This window comes from Schistocerca piceifrons, chromosome 4 (genome assembly GCF_021461385.2).
Source record: "Schistocerca piceifrons isolate TAMUIC-IGC-003096 chromosome 4, iqSchPice1.1, whole genome shotgun sequence".
NCBI classification, from domain to species: domain Eukaryota; kingdom Metazoa; phylum Arthropoda; class Insecta; order Orthoptera; family Acrididae; genus Schistocerca; species Schistocerca piceifrons.
In genome coordinates, this window is record NC_060141.1 from 511236920 (window position 1) to 511260410 (window position 23491).

The following is a 23491-nucleotide window of genomic DNA, read 5'->3' on the forward strand; positions in this document are numbered from 1 at the left end:
TCCAATGAACGAGAGCTACAACGTCAAGATGAACCTGAAAATGGCGATTTAGGAGGAAAGGAAGGAGTATTTTTTTATTGAGAAGAATTTTTAATTTCCGGAATATGGGTTCACCAATACGGAATGGTGTACGGAATGGTGTATGGATGTAATGTAATGCAATGGTGTGTGAATGGAATGGTATATGGATTTAATGTAATGGAATAGTGTACGGAATATGGGCACGCAGCGTATGGGACATAGCTGAAGGCTGCGTGTTTGACTCACGTGATAGGAAACAAAGAAACTGAATGTTACTGTGCTCTTTTTCCTTACCGTACATAACGTAATTCTGTATTTTAATAACAAAGAGCTTGTAGCCTAGACTACACACTGTAAGATAAATAAATACAATTATACAATTGTTTTTAAACACTTTCATATACGAGAATATTATAAGATTGCACATGGCTTTAAATGGCCACAGCTACTTCTGTCATCGCCCCAAGATAGCAGTTAATGCCGTCGATGTTTGCTAAAACAATTTTTACTGGTGAAATAATAAAGTTGAAAAAAATCTTTAAAATATCACTTCAACATGTATACGATTGTTTAGAAAAATGACGTGGATCATCAAAATATCTTACTATTTTTAAGAAAGAAATTTTCATTTCCTTACGTGATCGCCGTTACCCGAGGCTCCACAAAACTCTTCGTTGGTTCTTCAGTCTCCCCACCCCCAGCTCTTCCAGATACTTGCAGGACTCGGTATACATGTGTACGTTAAAGGTGTAACGCGGAAATTCCGTGTATAAAGAAATTATGTAACATGGGAGCAATTTATGTATCTAAAATACAGGTTTAAGCTATCTCATACAATGACAAAACCAATTATTATGAAATTTCTCTATTTCAATGGAGAAAATGAAAAAAATAACAATACCGTTTGTTAGTGCAAAAATCTCAAAAGATCGGCGAACATGTGCCGTCTAGCCTTATAAAATCCAACTTCACAACTTTCTCTAGAACTGTCAGAATACTTCGGCGATGTTGCTGTCAGCCAGTGAGTATTTTTGGAGGAAACATAGCACTTCTGTTGAAGTGGTGCTTGAGGTCTGTTATAAGCATCAAGTTTTACAGAACAAAGTTCGACTGTTGACTGTTATTGTTCTTCAGCAATAATGTCGTGAAGATCTCTGTTGTATTTTAGAAAATGGTCAATTTTGTCTTTACCTTAGGGCTTCCTTCCGACTCAGGATCATTGCCTTCAAAATTTGCCATTACCGCATCTACTACTTGGAAGGCTTCTGTCATCATCATTGTCTTCAGTTCTCTTGCAGGTTCAAATTTCTTGACTTTATTCCTTATTTCCTTCCCTGTAAGGCATTAGATTCTCGTAGCGCAATGCTTCCACAATTGGAATTTGGAATCTCGTGCACATTCTGTTCTTCAGTATCTGCAACACCTTATTGTGCCATGTCCACTATCTCTTCGGCATCACTGGTAATGGTACTGACCAGTTCATTTTCTGGAAGTGATACAGGATTAGACCACAGTTTTCTCTATATATAATCTTTTAAATTCTGGAGCTGCCAGAGATAAAATATAGGGAGTGAAAGGTTCCTATAACTTGCTCAGAAAACGGACACGAGTTATAATGGTCGAAGAACATGAAAGGGACGCAGTAACTGATAAGTTAGTGTGATGCCATCGCAGCCCAATCACCATTCAATCCGCGCATAAGGCGACCAATAAAGAAAGTAAAGGAAACCAAGGAGAAATTTCGAATTGGAATCAAAGTTCAGGGAGAAGAAATAAAAACATTGAGGTATGTCGATGTCACTGTTATTCTGGCAACAAGAGACTCGGGAGCAATTGAACTGAATGGATGGTGTCTTAAAAGAAGTTATAATATGAATATCAACAAAAGTAAAACAAGTGTAATGGAGTGTTACTGAACTAAGTAATTAGATGATGAAGGAACTAGGTTAGAAATGAGACACTAAAGACAGTAGCATAAGTTTTGTTATTGGGAAGAAAACTGGCTGACAAAGGCCGAAGGTAAGAGGAAGTAAAATGCAGACTGGCAAGAGCAAGAGAATCTGAGAAATTTGTTAACATTTAAGATAAATTTAAGATTTGCATAGTGTGTAGTGAAAGTACCTACGTAGAATGTAGCCTTACATGGAAGTAAAACATGTACTAGAAGAAGTAAAGGCAAGAGGAGAATGAATGCTTTTGAAATGTACTGTTACAGATGAATTCTAAAGATGATATAGATCGGTCAAATAACTCACGAGACAGTACGAAATTGATCAAAGAGAAAATAAGTGTAGGGCACAATTTGACTTACACAAGAGACGGGGTTATAGGAAATATTTTGAAGCATCAAGGAACAGTCAGTTTTGTAATGGAGGGAACTAGGGTGGATACTAGGTGTGGAAGGAGATCCAAATTTGACTAGAGCAAGCAGATTCAAATGGATTTTGGTTACAGTATTTATGCAGATATGAAGAGATTAGTAGAGGATGAACTAGGATGGAGAGCTGCATCAAACCAGTATTCGAACTAAATATTTTTTATTTTTTCTAATGATTCAGCTTTTTCGCGAGTAGTTCTCATAGTAAATTGATTAAATATTACAGCAAGCAAAATTTAATAATACGCTTATCATTCTCACAGGGGCCCAGTGCATTTCAAATTCTTTTTTAATAATCATGACTTTCATTCACGATTCTTCACATTGACAGACTCTCTCACTTCTCTTTTCTTTCATTCTCACTCTCTGACAATCACAGCGATGTTATTATTCAAAAAAATGTTCGTAAAGACGCTCAAACGTACAGATTTACTCCAGATGAAAGATACAGGTAGTGGGCGAAAGTAGAATCGTGATGGTGGCTCGTGAGTCATACCTGGATAATTCAGCGGGTAACTGAATTACCCACTAAAGACAAGGTTCGATGTTTTGAACCCCTGTCCGGCACACAATTTTAATCTGACGAGAAGGTTCGAAACAGCTTTTCTTCATACATACATCATTCAATAATATGACAGAATATAATGGATGATGTTTAAAAATACATATATTTATCGTTGAGAAGGGTCACGATATGAAAAATGTGGAATATAAAATGAAGCAAATAGGGTGTCGTTCAGAGATTACAAGTTAAATAATCAGAGGTTCAATCTTCGGCAGGTTTTGGGAGTTTTCCAGTCACTTATCACGCGTTTTCCCTCTGACAGTTATTCGGTAAAGTGAAAAGTGTGAAGTTGTATTGTGGTTCGAAATCCACCTTAAACTGCTGGTACCCCAATAACTGACAAAAAAGATGATATAAATGTCGACAGGTCGTCTTTACCAGTCATACATCAAAATGTCGACAGCCTGTCTCTATCAGCTATACATATGCGTTTTTTACTTCCTTATTATTATTATTATTATTATTATGTTGCTGAGTGGCAGAATCAAATTACAAATGGAGATTAGCCGTGTACTGTTTTGAAAGCTGTTATAAAAAAAGTAATACGCTATCACGCAGTAGTCTGAGTATAAAAGTTATTCTCTGGAATTTATATACACTATCAGGACTATGAACTTTAGATTTGATGTAGGAATGAACTTATTTCAGTTCGCAGTCAGATATACAGCCGTGGTAAAAAATAGACAGTTTCAGCTGAATATCAATAGCGCTTGCTGGGGGATTTGAATATTAGAGGAAAAGGTGTGAAAATGGGAACAGGTGTAATTATGGGCACCCCTCACGAAGAGGGTATGGGAAGTGCTGCAGTCTGGCGACCAGGACTGAAAACGGTGCCTATTGTTGACAGATGGTAGCAGTGAACAGTTGGAAGCATCGTTTCAAGCAGTGTAGTTACAGCGTCGGTTGTTGTGTGCATTCGTGTTTGTTCAGGACTGCAAACGTTTGGCAGGTATGTGAAATCTTCTTCTTTTTATATCCTTTTGATTAGTTTGAAACAAGTTCTCAGTGATAAGCTACTCTTAGAAGCACGTTTTACGTTACACACGCGTTTAGGTTAGATGTGATAGTGGCCATGTTGCTTAATAATGGTTGGTGTAAGTATGGGCCCATTGGGTTGGTGCAAAAATGGGCCCCTATTTAAGGAGGACCCACAATTATACCATCTCGTCTCTTAAACAATGTAAAACATTTAAATAATTTTATGGGGACATGATTAGTCGAATTTGTGTAAAGTTCATATATACAACTTACACAGCAACAAACAAACAAATAGAGTTTTCAAACTGCGATAATAGACCCTAGTGCTTTTGTTCGTCCTTGTCGAATGCCGAGAATGAAGAAGCGCTTTGAATGTAAGAACCAGCGGCATCAGTGGAATAGATCACAGATGGTACATTCTATAGCAGCTGTGAAAGCAAAGGAGGCTTCTGTGAAAGGCGCTGCAAGAACATTCGGAGTGCCTCGTACCACTTTGTGGAGATTTCTTAAACATGATAATATCCCTGAGCAAGCGGTTCAAGAGACAAAACTTGGAATGAAACCGATTTTAAATGCAGACCTCGAGAAATAGCTAGTTTCTTGTCTCCTTAAGATGGAGCAAAAATTCCTTGGGTGCACTTTGGCGGATCTGAGAAGAATGGCATTTTTACTTGTCCAGGGAAAACAACCCCTTTCACAGGAGGAGAAGCAGGACGAGCTTGGGCTAATCTTTTTCTTGGGAGGCACAAGGATCAGCTGCCAACTCACAAACCTTGTGGAACTTCGTATGCCAGAGCCTTAGGTTTCAATAAAGAGAATGTGAGGGCTTTCTTTAATTTATTGGCAGACGCTTCCAACAAACACTCATATCCAGCAGACAGAGTATAAAGTGGACGAGACAGGCCTATACATTGTCCAAAGCAAAATTCCAAAAGTGATGGGGATGAAAGAGAAAAAACAATTCCCTAGAACCAGCCTGTCCCAAGCTATAATGAGAGGCTGCCCCCCTAGTGCAATTGGTAGAGCCCATCCTTCAGGATGGGTGCGAAACAAATTCTCCAGGGACAATAATTGGAGTTTCACCATTCGACATATCTCCTGCCCTAGCATTAAGAGGAGAGCCACAAAGCGGGAACGAAAAGCAGCAACTGCCTGCCACATCACTGGAACGCCAGACAAAAATCAGTTGACACAGCTGCCTGACAGAAGTGCTGTCAAGAAGAGGTCGTTGAGTTTCTCTGGGGTTAGAGGTCGCCCTGCGGTCAGAGGTGAAAAATCCAAAAGCCTTCGAAAAAATGTTCCACAGAACTATCTGGTTCATCAGCGGACTCTTCAGGCTCCTGCAGCCCTTTGTGGACATTGATAATCATCTTGATGTGAACGATGGAGGTACACCAGACTCAAGCGATGCAAGTGGCATCTTTTGTGATGAAAAGTTCTCTCAATACAGGAGAGGAGCGGTGTGGATTAAGTGTGTTATGTGCCAAACGTGGGCACACCTAGGTTGCGCTGGCGCTGAAGGAGCTACTTACGTTTGCGATTACTGTAAATAATTTCAGATTTCATGCATACATGTACGAAAGTTGCTTTTTGTGGACTAGTCTACCATTTTGTATTGTTTTAACCCATTTCATTTAAATATTTCTAAAGATTTCTTGCATCTTTTTGTGGGTGCCCATATTGACACCCCCTTTATTTAAGTTCGATTTTACAAGCTTTTTGTAAATCTTTGTTTTCGAATAGATATAACGGATACTAATCATTGTTTCGCCTTTCGTCATTTATTAAACTCGTTATAGTTCTTAATGAAAGTATAAGAGCTAGAATTTTTACAAAAGAAGGTTCCTTTAAGTCAAAAACAAAAGACGGTGTCCATATTTACACCTTTTCCTCTAGGCCTCTTTGTTGGTGGTTTGACCTCAGTTGGAGCTGAATAATTCTTTGAACGCTCAGGGACGGGATTATAGGAATGAGCATATAGTTAAATAATCCCAGCCCCAAAATAACAGAAACCAGGCAAAGGTTTGTCTGCATTTGCATTATTTTAAATAATAGATCGCTATTACGTTGTCCTGGACGGCAAGTGTTTACCGAAGGAAAGTATCGTCAGCAAGGAAGGACGGAAGGCGGGAATATCGAGGTCATCAGAGAAGGAACGCAAGCTGGGAATGTTTCAGGAATAGGAAGGAAATCTGTCGTGTCCTTTCAATGGAATCATTCTGGTATCTGCCTGGGCGTTTTAGAAAACCATCAAAATCCTAAACCTAGATGGCGGTATGCAAATTTGAACCTTCGTTCTCGCGAATGCGAGTCCAGTGAGATAACCATCGCGCCGCCTCGCCCGGTGTATCGCCAGGAATGTTCCATACATTGCATACAGAATTAATGTCTTGTGTGATGAATTGTAGCTTGCTCTAAATGTAGAAAAATGAATGTTAATGCAGATGACCACGAGCAGCTGAGATCGTTTATAGAGAGGCGAATGGTCGATTTCGGTTTGTTGGGAGAATTTTAGGAATATGAAACTCATCTACAAAGAAGACTGAGTATATAACACTTGTGTGACGCATTCCTGAGAACCATACAAGTACTTGGGATCCACAATACGTCGAGATGAAGAAAGACATCGACGCTCTTCAGAGGTGGGCCGCTAGATTTGTTGCCTGTAGGTTCGATCAAGACACGAGTATTACGGAGATGTTTTACGAACCGGAACTGAAATCCCTGCATGGAAGAAGTAGTTCTTTTCGCGAATCACTGTTGAGAAAATTTAGAGAACCGGCATTTGTGACTGAGTCAGAACGATTCCAGTATCAGCAACATATCTCGCGTAACGATCACCAAGAAAAGGTAAGAGACAAATGGTTCTGAGGACTATGGGACTTAAGATCTGAGGTCATCAGTCGCCTAGAACTTAGAACTACTTAAACTTAACTAACCTAAGGACATCACACACATCCATGCCCGAGGCAGGATTTGAACCTGCGACCGTAGCGGTCGCGCGGTTCCAGACTGAAGCGCCTAGAACCGCTCGGCCACACTGGCCGACGGTAAGAGACATTAGGGATTGTTCGGAGGCGTGTAGACCCCATTCCATTTGATAATGGAACAGGAAAGAGAATGACTAGCAGTGGTATAAGATATCCCCCACCATGCTCTGTATGGTGGCTTATAGAGTATGTACGTAAATGTGGATGAATGAATCTGTATTTAAATAAAAATCTCTTTTCTTCAATGAGTGAAAATATTTGCAGGTACAGTCTAAGACAAGAAGAAAGGCACACCAAGAAGGAATTATCCAAAGGGGACGGAAATATCTGTATGTGATGTACATGAGCAGATAAACAACTGATTACGAAAAATTGGATGACTAATTTAAGAGAGATAGCTTCACAAATTAAGTCAATAACGCTTTGGCCACACCAGGCCCTTATGCAAGCAGTAATTTGGCTTGGCACTAAGTTGCTGAGTGTCCGCACAATCCCGAAATGATTGGAGAGTCCATCCCATAATGCTCTAAACGTTGTCAGTTGGGAAGAGACCCGGCGGCCTTGTGGCCAGAATGGCTTGCCATGAAGGGCAACAAAATGGGGCGTAGAATACCAACGACATACCGCTGTGCATTAAGAGTGCCGCGGATGACTACCAAAGGGATCCACGTCTTCGGCTTGGAATCTTACTGATTGGAGAAGAATTGTCTTTAATGATGAGTCCAGCTTCGAACTGAGCCCCGAAGACCAGCGAAGACGTGTCTGGAGACGCCACAGACAGTGGTACCAACCTGAACGTCTCCCGCATACGGCCCTACAGTCGAAGTGACGGTATGGGGTGGCATTTCATTTCATAGCACGATCGCTTTTGTTGACATCTGCAGTATCCTTGCAGCAGAGCAGTAAGTTGACGATATTCTACTCCCAGTTCTGTTGCCCTTCACGGTAAGCCATCCTTGGCTTACATATCAGCAAGGTAATGCCCGCCGGCACACGACGAAAAGTTCTGTACCTGTCTTTGCGCCTGCCAAACCCTACCTTGGCTAGCAAGGTCGCCGGATTTCTTCCCAGTTGAGATGCTTGGAGTTTTATGGGCAAGAACTTCCCACCATCACAGGATTTTGACTGTTTAACGTGCCAAGTGGAGGAAATTTGGCACGATGACCCTCAGGAGAACATCCAACAAGTCGACCATTCAATGCCAAGCCAAGCAACTGCGTGCATAAGGGCTAGAGGTGCAACAACGCATTATTGACTTGCCCAGTTTGTGAAGCTCTTCCTCCTGAATAAACATTCAATTTTTCTTAAATTGTAATCAGTTGTTTGTCTGTGCAAATACATCACATCTGCAGATTTTCGTCCCATTCGTGTATATGCAGCTCCAGTAGTATTTAATTCTGTAATTAAAAAAGGTTCTCATAGAACAAGTGCGTCACGCGTACACACGCTACAGATCTGAGCCGTCTCGGACGTCCGACTGCTGCTGTTTACATGTTTCAGTAAATAATAAACCACAACATGCCTGACTGCCATCCGTAAAAATGCAAGACAGGAAATAATTACTGATGTTCTAGTATCAGTAACACACTTGATGAATGACCCAGAAACACGAAATGAGTACAGCAGCGCTGACGAATACATCTCTTCTCCATTTTTATCAGTCTAGGGTTACGGCGGTTATAGGATGTGGTAATGATGTAGGTTTCTTACGTCATTTGGCAGCTCGGTTCTCTTTATTTCTACTAAATTAATTACTTCTTTATTCAATGAGGATGATGGACCAAACAAAGCAACGAATACGATATATCCTGAATTTTGGTTCACAGCTAATCGTTTTTCCCTCTTGTTCTAAAACGATTGCTAATTGCTGCAAACTAAAGCAAGCAGTGGAAAATAATTCAAAATCGTAAGGACTGCCAAGAGTTTAGATTTTAAGTTAATATTATACAACGGTGAGAATAATGCCCGAGATACTGCTTAAAACTAGCAGCGACGTGACTGAAAGATATGCGGTTACAGCAAAAAAAAAAAAAAAAAAAAAAAAAAAAAAAAAAAAAAAAAAAAAAAAAAAAATACTCAATTTCTGTATCTGATGTTGCGTAAGATTTCAACATTTGACTTGGAACTGTTCTATAATACCTTGTGTAGTAATATATTACACTAGTATGTAAAATTCTAGTTTGCTCCTGCTCTCATTGTTTATTTCTTGCAAGTTAGATGTCTCTCACGGTGATCTCGTGCGTATACGAACACACAGCTGTGGAGTATATCTGCTTTTACCACGAAAAATCCTAGAGTGACCGTGCAGATTTTTAAGCACTCTGACTGTGCACGGTACTGACACATACTCAACATAAAACTGAAACTGATCCCGATCAAACGCTAGAGAAACGAAGCACTACCGAATATCACTGGGTGTCTAAATCCTAAGGAAACCCTTATCTCGTAACCACAACTGTCATAGCTTGTATTCACAGTCTCAAAAATACGAATATTTAAGTAACATTTCAGTCATACCTTTTGATCCTCCTTGGCGGCTTCCTTCTCTGCAGCAAGGTGCGCCATTGGCGTCCCATCTGCAAAGGACAAAGTGAACATCACATATTACAGTTTTGTTCAAAGTACATGTTAGTTATTGAATGTAAATGTGCAGTCTTTCCCAGATGAAAAATTAGTCCATGAAGTCGGCACTTCAAACATGAAATTTGTGTTAGGCTTTTAAGAGGTTTTGATACTTCCCCGTCGAACAGTGGTTATATCACAAGTTTGTGTTTATTGAGCTATTCAGTGAAGTGGGTGAATATAGTACCAGAGTAGTGTTAGTTTCATATGTCCTGTCCTGAAGCCATGTAAGAAACTGATACAGAATACATGAAATGTAGGAATTAGTTTTTCTTTAATTAAGTGTTATTTAATAAAAATCTGTCCCGGAGGAAATCCATTACTATCGGGGAGGCCTTGAATTAATGTACAAACAATTTCCACATGGAATATGTGAAAGAACTTCCTGCTCTTCTACGGGTTGTCTCACTCGAAAGAAGCCCCACAACCAAACATTTGCTTAAATTACCCTTAAAGGCTTTGCACAAAAATCGGAAAAAGAAATGAATATGTCATACCTTGTTCATGGCGAAATAAAGGTGAATCACAAAAGGTGCTAGAAGTGAGCACCCTTGACTTGTGAACACATTTGAACACAATGCTGCAGATTTTCGAATGTTGCTGCCAGAACCTCGGGGTGCCACTGCCTGGAATTTAAGGATGACGTTCTCTCGTAAATCTTCCAAGTTGTGTGGTTTGTTACTGTAGACCTGGCCTTTTGCCACCCCAGAGGAAAAAATCAGATGGTGTTGAATCAGGCGACCTTGGGGGTCACAGTCCTTTCTAAGTCACTCTGCCGCGGAAAAATGATTCGATCTCAGCTATGGTCACTTGAGATGTGTGGCATGTGACACCATCCTGTTGGTAGCCGCCGAGGGTAAGTTCTTCATCGTCCAACTGGTTCACAAATTCCCGAAACATTTCGATGTAAACTGCACTTGTCACAGTAGCTTCGAAAAAAATTGGTCCGAAGATGCGACGCTGTGATATTGCACCGAGCCATTCTTTTGTGAATTCAGAAGTTGCTTTACCAGTGCATGGGGATTTTCATTACACCACAAACGTATATTCTGAGAGTTCACATAGTCAGAGAGAGGCGGAACCACGCCTCACCACTGAACCGTGTGTACTGCAATATTCCTGGCCTATGAGTAATAAATTGCTGAAACCAACGGCAAAATGTAATGCGTTTGTATTTGTCATTGACGTTCAGTTCCTCAACAACGGTAAACCTCTATGGATACATGCTGGCTTTCTTCGCAGCCCTGTGACATGTGCCCCATGACATTCCACAATCCCGATATAAACGTCGAACAGACTTTGCAAGAGAGGCCAACAGTCGTTGTTTCAGGTCAGTCACTTTTTCTTCCGATAATGGCGGCCGTCTCCGCCGTGAAGATCGAACACCGTTCCACAGCTCTCCATCTTGTTCACTAACTTTTGTACATAGCCTTTAGACGGTATATACTGGTCACCAAGCAGTCCAACAAACCTTCGCTGGCAGGCTGCGGTGGTCTCGCGGTTAAGGCGCTCAGTCCGGAACCGCGCGACTGCTACGGTCGCAGGTTCGAATCCTGCCTCGGGCATGGATGTGTGTGATGTCCTTAGGTTAGTTAGGTTTAAGTAGTTCTAAGTTCTAGGGGACTGATGACCACAGATGTTAAGTCCCATAGTGCTCAGAGCCATTTTGAAACCTTCGCTGGCATGGATTAAAGGAACCAGTAATCCAATATTGTTTCACAAGTAACACGCGCTCTTCGATAGAATAGTGATACATTGTCACTAAACACTGAACACTGAGCTCCAGCCAAAGCAACGTGCGGAAACACACTGTTGAGTCAAACGTTGTTGCGACGTCAAATGTCAAAAATTACGTAGCGCAGTTTCTGCGGAATTGCTACACATGTTTGTGGGGCCTCTTTCGAGTGATACACCCTGTATCAGCTGTCCACTAAGGTCGATGGAGGAGCGAAGTGTTCCTAGTGATTGAAAAATGCACTCATTCCAGTTTTGAAGAAGGGTCGTCGAATAGACGCACACAACTATAGCTTTACTATCGACGCTAGTCTGTTGTAAAATTTTGGAACGTATTTTGTTCTTATCATCTTTCTGAAGGGTGAAGATCTTATCTCTAGGAATCCGCAATCATCGATCGTTCGAAAACCAGCTCGTTCTGTTCGTCCAAGAGAACCAGAAAATAGTAGATACCACCGTCCAGGTTGATGCCTTATTCCGTGACTTAAGGAAGGCGTTCGACGTAGTTCCGTAGTATCGTCTACTGAGCAAAACACGAGCGTACGTAATATCAGATCAGATTTGTGTCGGCCTGGTGGTTTAGTAATACAGCACACGCCTGGGAACCGAATGGTCGCGAGATCGAATCCCGGTCGGAACACGGAACACTGACATGCTGAAGGTTCGGCTGCATGGTACCATGTGGTTGACGACGTACACGTACCTTGCCATCGCCATACGCCAACGTGTGCTGCGACTCATCAGCACAGTTTACCTTTTTCCATGCCTCGAGAGTCCAATGCCAGTGTTCATATGTCCACGTTTATCTGCGTGCTTTGTAGCGTGCGGTGATCAACGTATACGTGTGACGTGGTGGCTTCTGAACCCCGTATCAAGCAAGTGGTTGTGGAAGATATCGTAACATATCATTTCCTGGTCGAGTAGAGCCTGTGGGCTCGCCTGTGACTATTGCCTACTCTACAACCTGTAGTTGATGAGTTGCTCTTTCCCTAACCCTCCTAAATGCGTTGTCGAGGAGAGCATAGGCTGAGCTATGAACGTATGATTGTCCCAGGACGTCAGGTGCCTCCCAATGTACGTGGAAAATAAGCTATTGAAAATCGCTGCCGGGGAGAAGCATTTTTCAGTGCTCATTAGCGCCAGAGGGAAATGGTCAATGAAATTCCCCGAATGCGGCTGCTGAGCCCGACTGGCTGACAGCCAGGAACGTTAAATAATTTCGTGGAACGGTTTGGAGTTTGTAAAATCGAGTAGTCGGCCGAGTGGTAGGCCCTCTGAGACGGAGTTTGTGTTTTAAAATGGTTGCCATTTCGCATTTCAGGAGTTTGATCCCTCGTGATCAACGAGGCTACTTTTCCTGTACGGAAAACCTACAGAGCTTTCGATAGTGCATTTTCGTGTGTCCGCTTAAAATTTTGCTTGGGCACTTTCCTATTTAGAACTTGTAATGGATAAAAGTGACGGACTTGGCTAGGGTTAATTGATACGAATAAATTTGTTAGTTTCCGTGCAAATTTTGTGAGCTACGTTTTTATGTGATTTTTTCCGCTTTCGATGTTGAACTGTATTCCTGTTTTGTTCTGGAAATCATCGACAGAAGTTAATAGGAGACGGTTGGAGGGATGTACGAACTACCAGCGGTTAATATACTCCAATTCAGCGGTCGGATCTCGGAATCCTTCTGATAGTTGTAGGAGAGCTACATGGTTTTTAACTGACTCTGGCGTGGCGAGGAGTTTAACCCCGTTCCGCGGATCAAAGCGAGGCTGACGTCATAAGTGTGTTACAGTGCAGAGAATCATTCGGCCAGAAAACGTTTGCGACGTAATCTGCGGACAAGATACCGCGTAAATTGTCGCTTACGCCACCCATATCAGAGTCTGTGTTTTCTGAGAGCCGCCACGAGTTATTTAGTGTGACGCCAGGAAGGTTGGAAAGCGGACGAAAGGAACCTTTCAGTGCAGTACGGTTGCTCGCCAGTTACTGTGGAGCCTTGAATTGTTGAGTGATTTGTTGCAGTATGACCAATCTGTCCGCAGTAGTAGACGGCGATCATCGGGACGTTGTTAGCCACGGCAGCGGTTCTCCTTGAATCGAAGTGCTCTCTGTACGCTCATGCCACGATCGTACGTGAGGCGCTCGGAGCCTATACGACCTTGGAGTATTCCATGTGTCAGCACGCACGATCTGCCATCATATAAAAAATTTTCCCATTTCTTTCAAAATTAATTCAATGTCTTTCCGCAAGTCACGCTGTCGTAGCATTCTGTCAAGATGGATGCTGCACTTCATGTTCGTCACGTAGCAACGTGCTGTGAGAACAAGGAAGTGACAAACATTCACAAGAGGCTGAGAAACGTTTTTGCGGATAATGACGTTGATCGCAGCACAGTTAGTTGGTGGTCAAGCAGATTATCTGGTGAAAGTGGGGACTCCAGTACTCGGGATCGCCCGTGCAGCTGCAGACTCGGCACTACAGAGACTCCTGACAGTGCACAGCATATTCACAGTCTGATTTAGGCTCACAAACCCTTAACAGTGAACTACTGGGTAGAGGAGAAGCGAGTGTTTGCAGAATATTGAGACAGTTAAAGTTGATAAAGGTTTGTGCCAGGTGGGTTCCGAGACTGCAAACGGACGGCCACAGAGAAACACAGAAGAGCGCGCAGCGTACTTTGGGAACAGTATGAGACTTCTGGAGATGACTTCCTTACAAAAATTGTGACATCATTTGAAACCTAGTTGCATCACTGAACTGGAAACGAAATGGCAGCGGAATGAATGGCTTCATAAAAGAAAGGATAAATTCAAAACTACGCATTCAGCAAGAAAAGTAATGGCTACTATGTTTTTATTCGGAAGGATGTTACTTGTGTATATCATGCCACCAATTCCGCCACATATGTGGAAACCTTAACAAACTTCTTGCCAGAATGTGTCGCCCTCGACAACATCGGCAAAAAATAGACCTTTTTGCTGTTTCGTGATAGCGGACGGCCACACGTGAGTGAGAAAACCACCACAGAGACCACAAAACTTCGGCAGACAACTCTGAAACGCTCAACCTACAGATCTTATCTGTGGCCATATGATTAACACCTTTTCGGTAAACTGAAGGTATCCCTTCACACAACAAAATTTCAAGTTGTGACCTCCCTGTGAAGGGTGCTAAACACCGGCTCAATCGTGATGCTCATGACTTCTAGCACGTAGATGTACAGGCCTTAGATCCACTGTGACGTAAGGCAGTTGAATGGGACAATCAATTATGTGGAAAAACCACGGTTTTCTTTCAAAAAATATATCAACATGCTGTAAAAATGTCATAGTTATGGAACATAAATTGGATGCTTTTTTAAGTATCCAATTTATGTTTTTAAGTAGAAACACTGAGCATTTCTTTCATAGTGACCCTTGTATTTTTAATGTAGATACAAAGATCACAACTGTTACAGCGACATCTGTGAGTGAGAAACACAACCTTCTCCACTTAAAACATGTTGCAGTACACAAAACGTGAAGAAATTAATTATCGTCTCAACATAACAGTGTTAAGGAAGGTTTCAGAAAGCAAGCTACCAGAATTAACAATAGTTACTAATCTTCTCTTGTGAATGGGATTAATCTACACCTACATCTATACTCCGCAAACCACCTTACGGTGTGTGGTGGAGGGTACTTCTGGTACCACTGCTCTTCCTCCCTTCTCAGTTCCATTCAAGAAAGGTGCGCAGGAAAGCTATCGATAAATCTTCGTATGAGCTCTAATATCTGATTTTCTCATCGTGATCATTGCGCGAGACGTCTGCAGGAAGAAGTAATATGTTGCCCGATTCTTCTGCGAGAGTACGCTCTAGAAATTTTGACAGTAAACATCTCCACTGAAAGGAAATGAAACGTTTGTTGTTTCCCTAAGAACAAAAACCTTTTATAACCGTACGATGAACGGTCAGTCAGCAGTTTTCCACGAATAACTGAATACTTGAACGAATATAAAATACATGACAAATAAATATCAGCCACTCTGCCTTGTTATTGCAAACGCGGCTAAATGAACCCTAACGTCCGTAAATATGTCATAAAACAATCGTACAGCTGTGACATTGACAGTACTAGATATCCTGAAGCATTTGAAATTGTCAGCTTTGACATCCTACTTACAAAAAGTGACAGTTTAATATTTTAATTCCTGTGCTGGTGTGATGTGAAAGCTACTTGAGAAACAGTCAACCGATAGTTGTCTGTGTGAATGAGCAGTTGTCCTGGAAATGAGTTCTCTCATGGCCCTCGCGTGTATCAGTCACAGGCCTTTTACCATTCTTCAATGCGTATCACATCTCGTCCATACCGCTTTCAACGTTAGTGTGAAAATGATGACCAGCTTAACTCAATGTCCAAATCTGTAGATACCAATACTGCCATGCTGTGTGTTGTGTGTTCGTATGGGCACATAACCAGCGCATAAAATTAATTGCAAACTAGTTCTATGTAAATGTTTTCTATTGACAACTGTCTTGGTAGTAAAAGACAGACTTACAATAGTTTACCAGTTTCGTCTCTTATGAGCCAGCAGAATTAAAAATGAAAAATTACTGTCATAAGCGGCGATCAAATAGTTTCTCCTCGAAGGTCGTACAGTCCAGAATCAGTCTGACACTCAGGTAAAATCACCGTGAGCATTGAGGCCATCATCCCAACGACGCACCAGGTTTAAGTACTCTTTGAAGATTCCCATTTGGTAAAACACGGTGCCCTAATGCGTGAAGAAGTCTGTAACTGCCTGCTGCACATCCTCGTCCGACAGGAATCGTCGACCCTTCAAGGACTTTTTTAAGAGACCGAAGGCGTGGTAATCGCATGAGGAGAGATCAGCACTATAGGGCGGGTGCTCGAGTGTCACTCATTTGAAATGGCGTACTTCTGCGTCACTACATTTTCGGTTAAGGGACGTGGCGATATCTATGAAGCAGCAGCATTCCATAACAGTGGTCCATAACAGACATGCTACCCCATACGCATTCATTCTCCTATGGATGTCTTCCGGCGCTTGTCCTTCTGCAGGCAAGAAACGAACAGCAGCACGTTTGTCCTATTTGGACACATTTGATAATAATGTCGCCACAGAACACGTTTCTGCTTTTACCGCACACGCATCGGAAAGTCAAGAATGCCACACTCATCCCTTTCCTACATTTCGGTGCTTAAGCACCCGTATCGGAGTTGTGCACGTTGCATATACGCTGAAGCCATGTCATCGAACGGAAACTTTTTGGTTGTCCCTTATAAATACAAAACAGTATTAAAAAATACAAGATAAAGCAAAAAAAAAAAATACGTCCAGTATCTCTTTAAGAAAGTAATACGTCAGTCACCTCAGGTCCACCGAGCGAGGTGGCGCATTGGTTAGCACACTGGACTCGCATTCGGGAGGACGACGGTTCAATCCCGCGTCCGGCCATCCTAATTTAGGTTTTCCGTGATTTCCCTAAATCACTCCAGACAAACGCCGGGATGGTTCCTTTGAAAGGGCACGGTCGACTTCCTTCCCCATCCTTCCCTAATCCGATGAGACCGATGACCTCGCTGTTTGGTCTCTTCCCCCAAACAACCCAACCACAACCCAGCCTAACGTCCAGCTTGGTCACTTGACATCAACAGCCGCGCATGTGTCGAACTTATAATATGGAACAGTTATGTTCGTAGAGGACGCATGAGCGTGCTTGCCTTACATGGGAAGAAAAGACAGTTTAAAAAATAAAATTATGATTATGATAAAGCTTTTTAAACACAATTTTTTAAACAGTTCCAATCCGCACTCGGCTCGTCACTATTGTCACAAAAGCCTTTTATTTTCATTCTGGTTACGTTCGTTCCGGTTTATTCATCGTGAAATTCAATTAGAACATCGTATTTGACAATTATCGATTCATACTATTCGTACACGATTATTAACTTTAAACTCTTGAGATTCTCTTCTTCATAACATTGCTTTGTATAACATATTCTCGAACTTACTGTCGCGTTTTTTTTCTGGATGAAAGCTCAAGCTTTCGACGTCACAAAATACTGTTTGATGCAAGAAAAGTTCAATCATACGCTTCAACATTCTGAGATTCGGTTGTTAAAGAGGCGGTGGACATAAGATAGCGTACATGAGCAGCTTGGGTGAGGAAATCTACCGTACCCTTCCCAAAGGAAAGATCCCAACATTTGCACTGAGAGAATTAGAAAAGCTAGGAAATACTCGAATCTGTGTGGCAGAGTCGGAATTTGAACCGCTGTCTTCCCGAACTCGAGGCCAGGGTCTTACCACAGCGCCATTTTAGTTGGTCACAAGAAGGTCCCACCGCGACAGTTGGCAATACTAGTGGCAAAATAGACAAAAAAAAAAAAAAAAATCCGTACGCTCGCGATGGCACCAGTGAATTGGTGAGTTGTGAGTGTGTCCTCAAGGAACTGCTAACTGAGTTGTATTTAACAAACCGTAAACAGTTGCGGTATATCATAAGTGTGAACAAATGACTGTGAAAATTTATACGATGAACTGATAATATTTAGAAGTTCGAGAAACACCTGTCCCGAAATATTATTTGTCACCTGGAAACAAAGGTAAGTACTCATCATCTGAATTTGCTTCACTTACATCTGTCGAGTTTGCAGGTAAAAGTATTGGGTAGAAGTTTCACCTTGGTATGCAAAACACTGTTTTTGCCTATGGCCGAAACATGTTTCAGCATCTTTGTCCCATCATCAGTGGGTTTTCTTCATTCAAGTCTGTGAAATGTGCACATATTTTAAGTAATAACTATTTTACGAAAATTAGGTCCAAAAGAGTTTTTGTTTAGTGTGTGTGTGTGTGTGTGTGTGTGTGTGTGTGTGTGTGTGTTGATGCTTAATGGCGCCTAACGCCGAGGCTATCAGCGCCAGTTGTTTATTGTCGTCATTACTTTATTTTTACGTTATACAGTTATGCAGAACCCTCTGTACATTATCATGTACTGGTACCTTGTAATCTGCAACTAAAAGGAGTTAATGTGACTTTGGTTGGCGAGTTAATTCATCACTTTATATCTAACGTTAATTTCGTTGTATCAAGATTTTTGTTATTAGTTACGTTTTGCTTTGGCAAATCCTATGTCGTTTGTGTTCTCATGAGTTATTAACAACCGCAACCGAATATTATATAAATTTCGCAAAATTTCGTTTGTAAATAACACTTTTGAACTAGCCAGAACACTGGGCAAACGTCATTGTGTGTCCAGTCAATGTTGCGTTGTTCTCAAGTGAGTTTGGCGCCAAATTAGAATTTTGTTTCTCTTTCTTTCTCTCTCTCTCTCTCTCTCTCTCTCTCTCTCTTTCTCTCTCTCCCAGAGGGTGTATACGCGCTTTTTAGCTGTTTCTGTTGTCATTACTATAAAGCATGCCTTTACACAGTGTAGTGTATTCATTTACTATCTTTCTTTCCTTCTGCAGTCTAATTGGAAGGACGATGTTGGCGCTCTACGAGGACTAATTTATAACACAAAACTCAGTCGTTGATTGCGTTTTGGGAAACTGAATAAACATACACGTATCTCCAAACCAAAATAAGAAATAGCCCAATATCTACTATTGCAAAAATTCAATACGTTTATATAAGTACCACAGTCACAAATTTGTGGAAAGACACTTCCATTTTCTTCCTTGGATATGTTACGACCAATCATTTATTTCGCACATCAAATGCTTTCAGTTTTCAGGTGTTTACTCATATCCTCGTAATGATACACGTTCATTTAAACATACAGCTGCTGCCTTAGTAGACTCGAACGAGATTATCATCCATACTCGTCAACGATTTAAACGACACTGCTAACGAAGAGTTAAATCAATATGCGGAGAGCAATTTACTGTCAGTATGTAAGGGGCGATCAAAACGTTCCTGTTTGAGGGTGCTGCTATAGCATATATGCAACGACGCGCGACTCCGATTCGGGTATACAAGCACCGACATGTAGGCAAGGGGTTAATGTGGCATTCGTGTCTTTCCGACATTCATGCGGTAAATGCGGAAACGTGAACTGTGATGACGTATGGGTCCAAACACGATCAACATGCTCTTATTCTTTTCTTGGCTGCCGAAGGAAAAACACCGGTAGACGTCCGTAGGGGAATGAAGAATATGTATGGGGAAGCATATCTGTCTAAAATTGCCATTGTGGAATGGTGCGGATAGGGGTTACTGCTTCATGAAAACGAACGTCCCCATATCGCGAATGTTGTTTCGCAGAAGTTGCCCCAACTCAAGTGCTCGTCACGCGTCCTATAGTCCTGATCCCTCCCCATGTGATTATCACACCTTCGGTCCCTTAAAAAAGACCTTGAAGGGTCGACTGTTCCTGTCGGAAGAGGACGTAGTGCAGGCAGTTACAGACGTCTTCAAGCAGGTGGACACGGTGTTCCATACAACGGGCATCCTCAACTTGGTGCGTCGGTAGGATGATTGCCTCAACGCTCACGGCAATTTTACCTGATTGGCATACTGAATCTGGATTGTACAGCATTTGAAAGGAAACTTTTTATCGCCCCTTATATGATGAGTTTTTATGTTTGCTTACGTATAAGGAAGAAATAAAAATTTCAACGTTTGGCGGTGACGACGTAATTCTGTAAGGTAGAGCAGATGACTTGGAATACCAGTTAAACTGAATGGATAGTGTCTTCAAAACAAGAATACCAACAAAAATAAACAATTATAATGGAATGTACTCGAATTAAATAAGGTGATGCTGAAGGAATTAGACTGGGAGATGAGAAACTAAAACCGAGTTTTGTTATTTGGGCAGTGAAATAATTGATACTGGTCGAAGAAGAGAGGATATAAAACGCAGACTGAAAATAGCAAGCACAGAATTTCGGAAAAACAGGAGTTTTTAGCATCGAACATTAATTTAAGTGTCTGGAAGTCTTCTTTGATGGTACTTATCTGGAGTATAGCCTAGCACGGTAGTGAAACGTGTGCAACAGGCTGTCCAGACTAGAGGAGACAGGAGCTTCTGAAATGTGGTGCCATAGTACAACGCTGAAGATTAGATGGGTAATTCGATTAAGAAATGGGGTACTGAATCGAATCAGGGAAAAAAGAATTTTATTTTAATTATGTCCATTATACATGACGAACTGCAACTGTGATTTAACTTGGCGATTTATCTGCGTATAAAATGCAACCAGTGGCTTTTTTAGATTTTAGATTCGATTTATTGTACCATTAACTAGTTTCAAGCCAGTGCAGGCTGATCATCAGTGGAGGTATTACAGGAAAATTACATCGTGGACCAAGTGTAGCTAGACGCTATAGAGATGGAGCTGGTGAAAATGACGAAAATTAAGTGATCGAGTAAGAAAACGTTTCTGAAAAGAAAATGTTACTTTTGATCATTTGCGATGCACTGCATCGTGGTAATATAGTAAATCCATTCCACTAATGTACAGTGCAGAGTGTACACACAAGTATCACAGTATTTAGCTGAACCTGGTTTCCCAATTATTCACAGAATGTTAACACTGGATGTAAATACAAAGAATTGCATACAACAGATAGAACACTTTGCTACATGACGATCTTTGGCCTGAGATGCATAGTATTTCAAAATGAGTGTTTACAAATACAGATAATATATTTCAGTGAATTTTGCTAGCTGCAGGAGTGTTCTTATATTGACATTATACAAGTAATATGGATTAAAAAGTTACACAAAAGATAAACCAATAAAGTAAACTATTTGCTGTGGAATTAAAGAGTGGATGAATTACAGCATGTCATAATTATTTCATGACTAAGAGAGTGAAATATTAAGTAATTTAGTACAGACTGCCATAGTTGTTACTAGACTGAGAGAATATAGTTTATGCTGGAGGATGATTGTGTCTTATTATTGTCTTTTTTGGTGTTTTGGAGCCAGTATGTCTTAAAAATTTCGGAAGAAAAGGTTCTGCATTGATTCATTTTGTTCGTTAAGGATTTTCTAAGAGGGTTTTAGCTTGTGAACGTAAACCTCTAATTGTTCAAGGAGATCCATCTGTAACCCTTTTTCAGCAATGTGTAGAACAGAAAGACTGTCGTTGATTCCTCAACAGAGTGTTCGTGATGAGCAATATGTGATGCAATGTTTAAGTTTTTGAGTCGAAGGGCATCTGTGTGTTCTTTGTAGGGGTTTGCAAAATTTCTGCCAGTTTGCCTTATATAACAGTGAGAACAGGAGTATGTGACGTTGTATATGCAAGACTTCTGATGCCACTATTCAGTGGCTTTATTATTATGAACTATTTTATTATGCAGATTATTGTCGGTGTAGAAGGATATTTTTATGTTAAGTGGTCTGAAAAGATTTACAAGTTTGTATGACACTTTGCCAATGAAGGGAAAAATGACAACTCTTGACACTTCTTTCTTATATTTTAGTGGTGATGGTGGTTTACGGTGAACTTTTTCAACTAGGGTGTTTATGTGGGAAGTATTATATGAATTATTTTGGACTATAGATTTAGGTATGTTAATTTCCTTACATGCATCTGCTTCACTGACGGTCATGTGGAGTATACAGTTTCTAGACAAGCTGTAGAAAACAGTTTCATTTTGGTTTGGGCGGCATGAGGGATTGTTAAAGGGAACATTAGTGGTAGTGGCTTTCCTTTATATCTGGAAAGCCTACTTGTTACTATGACTGGAAATGGGCATATCAAGGAAATTAATTCCTTCAGTTGTCTGATGTTAAACTGTGAATTTGATTGTGGGTGCATTTTATTCATTTCATTGCTAGGTTATTTTGTTCTTCTTTTAGACCGTTGAAAAGTATGACTACGGCATCCTCATATCTTTTATAATACATAATTTTGTTTGTAAATTGTGGATGAGTTGAGAAGAAATCCCGTTACAAGGTATGTGTAAATGGCACCAAGCAAGGCTGCTATACATAGCTAGATCACTGTTTTGCACGTAAAACTTGCTGTTGAATGAAAAACTAGCTACGTAAGACAATTAATTCAAGCCACATCATGAGTTCATAAATTTCTGCATTGGTTAGCTTTTTGTATTTCATTATATTCTTTCGTATTATTGAACGAGCATCTTTCCAGGGAATATTTGTGTCGAGATTTACTGTGTCAAAGGAGGCAAATGTTGCTTTATCCGGCGGTATTAAGTCTTTAATATTTCTGGTTAACTTAAACCTGTTTTTAATTGAAAATATATTTTCAAGGTTTTGTTTTTATTCAGTACAGCATAAGGTTTTCTGATAATTTTACATCCCGGGCAGTTAGTGACATTTACAATCGAGTCAACAGGACAACCATTTTTGTGAATCTTAAACCTGGGGTCTTGTGGATTCACTACAACACAGCACTGGTCAGCAGAAAGCTGCACTTTACGAGTAATTTTTGCAGATTATCTTGACACTTTTGGGTGACGTCTGTTTTTAATTCAGTGGTACTTTTAGTTTCAAAAAATTCGTGTTCTGTTGTTGTAGTCTATTTAATACATGATGGCTGCTGTGTTACTTTTACCTGCCTTTATCACGAGGGCCTCGTTACTCGTAACTTTCTTACTGATGTTTGTAAGTGTTATCTGTACAGTGTGGGCTGATATTAAAAACTTCTTTAAAATTTTTCTTTATAATTTCGTTTACTTTACGTGCTACGACGTTCTGCGTGTTGTGGTTTAGTTTGACTGTGGCACAGACTATTTTGGCACTAATAATTAAATTCTTTATTTTATTGTTCTTTAGCCTGGGAGCAATGTTGTGTTTGAGTCTTTTATTTACTCAGCTAATCTCTTTGCTGCTGAAAGTTATGTCCGTGTTGTTCACAACTCTGTGTAGAATTTATGTTGTGTATAGGCAAGATCTACAGATTCGTTGTTTATTTTGTTAGATATCAGATCTGAAACTTCTTTCTTTTGCCTAAATTCTATTTCTAACTGTAATTTATTAGCATGAGCATCAAAATTGTCAAGAAATTGCGTAAGGCGACTTGGATGAATGACATTACATAGTTGAAAATGCAACTCAAAGCTGTTTAGTTAGCAGATCTATCTGTTTGTAATGTATCCTGATTTCCGATTTTAGCCACAAGATTTCATTGTTTCTTCTGGCTTTCTGTGCTGACTTACCGCTATTATTGATTTTTACGTGAATGTACTTTGGGATGACATTTTCTCTGAGACACTTC

At 40.7% G+C, this 23491-nt stretch overlaps 1 protein-coding gene across 1 annotated transcript in view; it reads right to left on the reverse strand.

Moving 5' to 3' along the window:
- Positions 1–23491, reverse strand: part of LOC124794665 — a 465391-nt gene that overhangs the window by 153442 nt on the left and 288458 nt on the right. Inside the window, exon 3 of the mRNA XM_047258197.1 lies at positions 9449–9507. Within this exon, the coding sequence (XP_047114153.1) occupies positions 9449–9496 (48 nt within the window). The 5' untranslated portion in view covers positions 9497–9507. The remainder of the gene's footprint in view (positions 1–9448; positions 9508–23491) is intronic.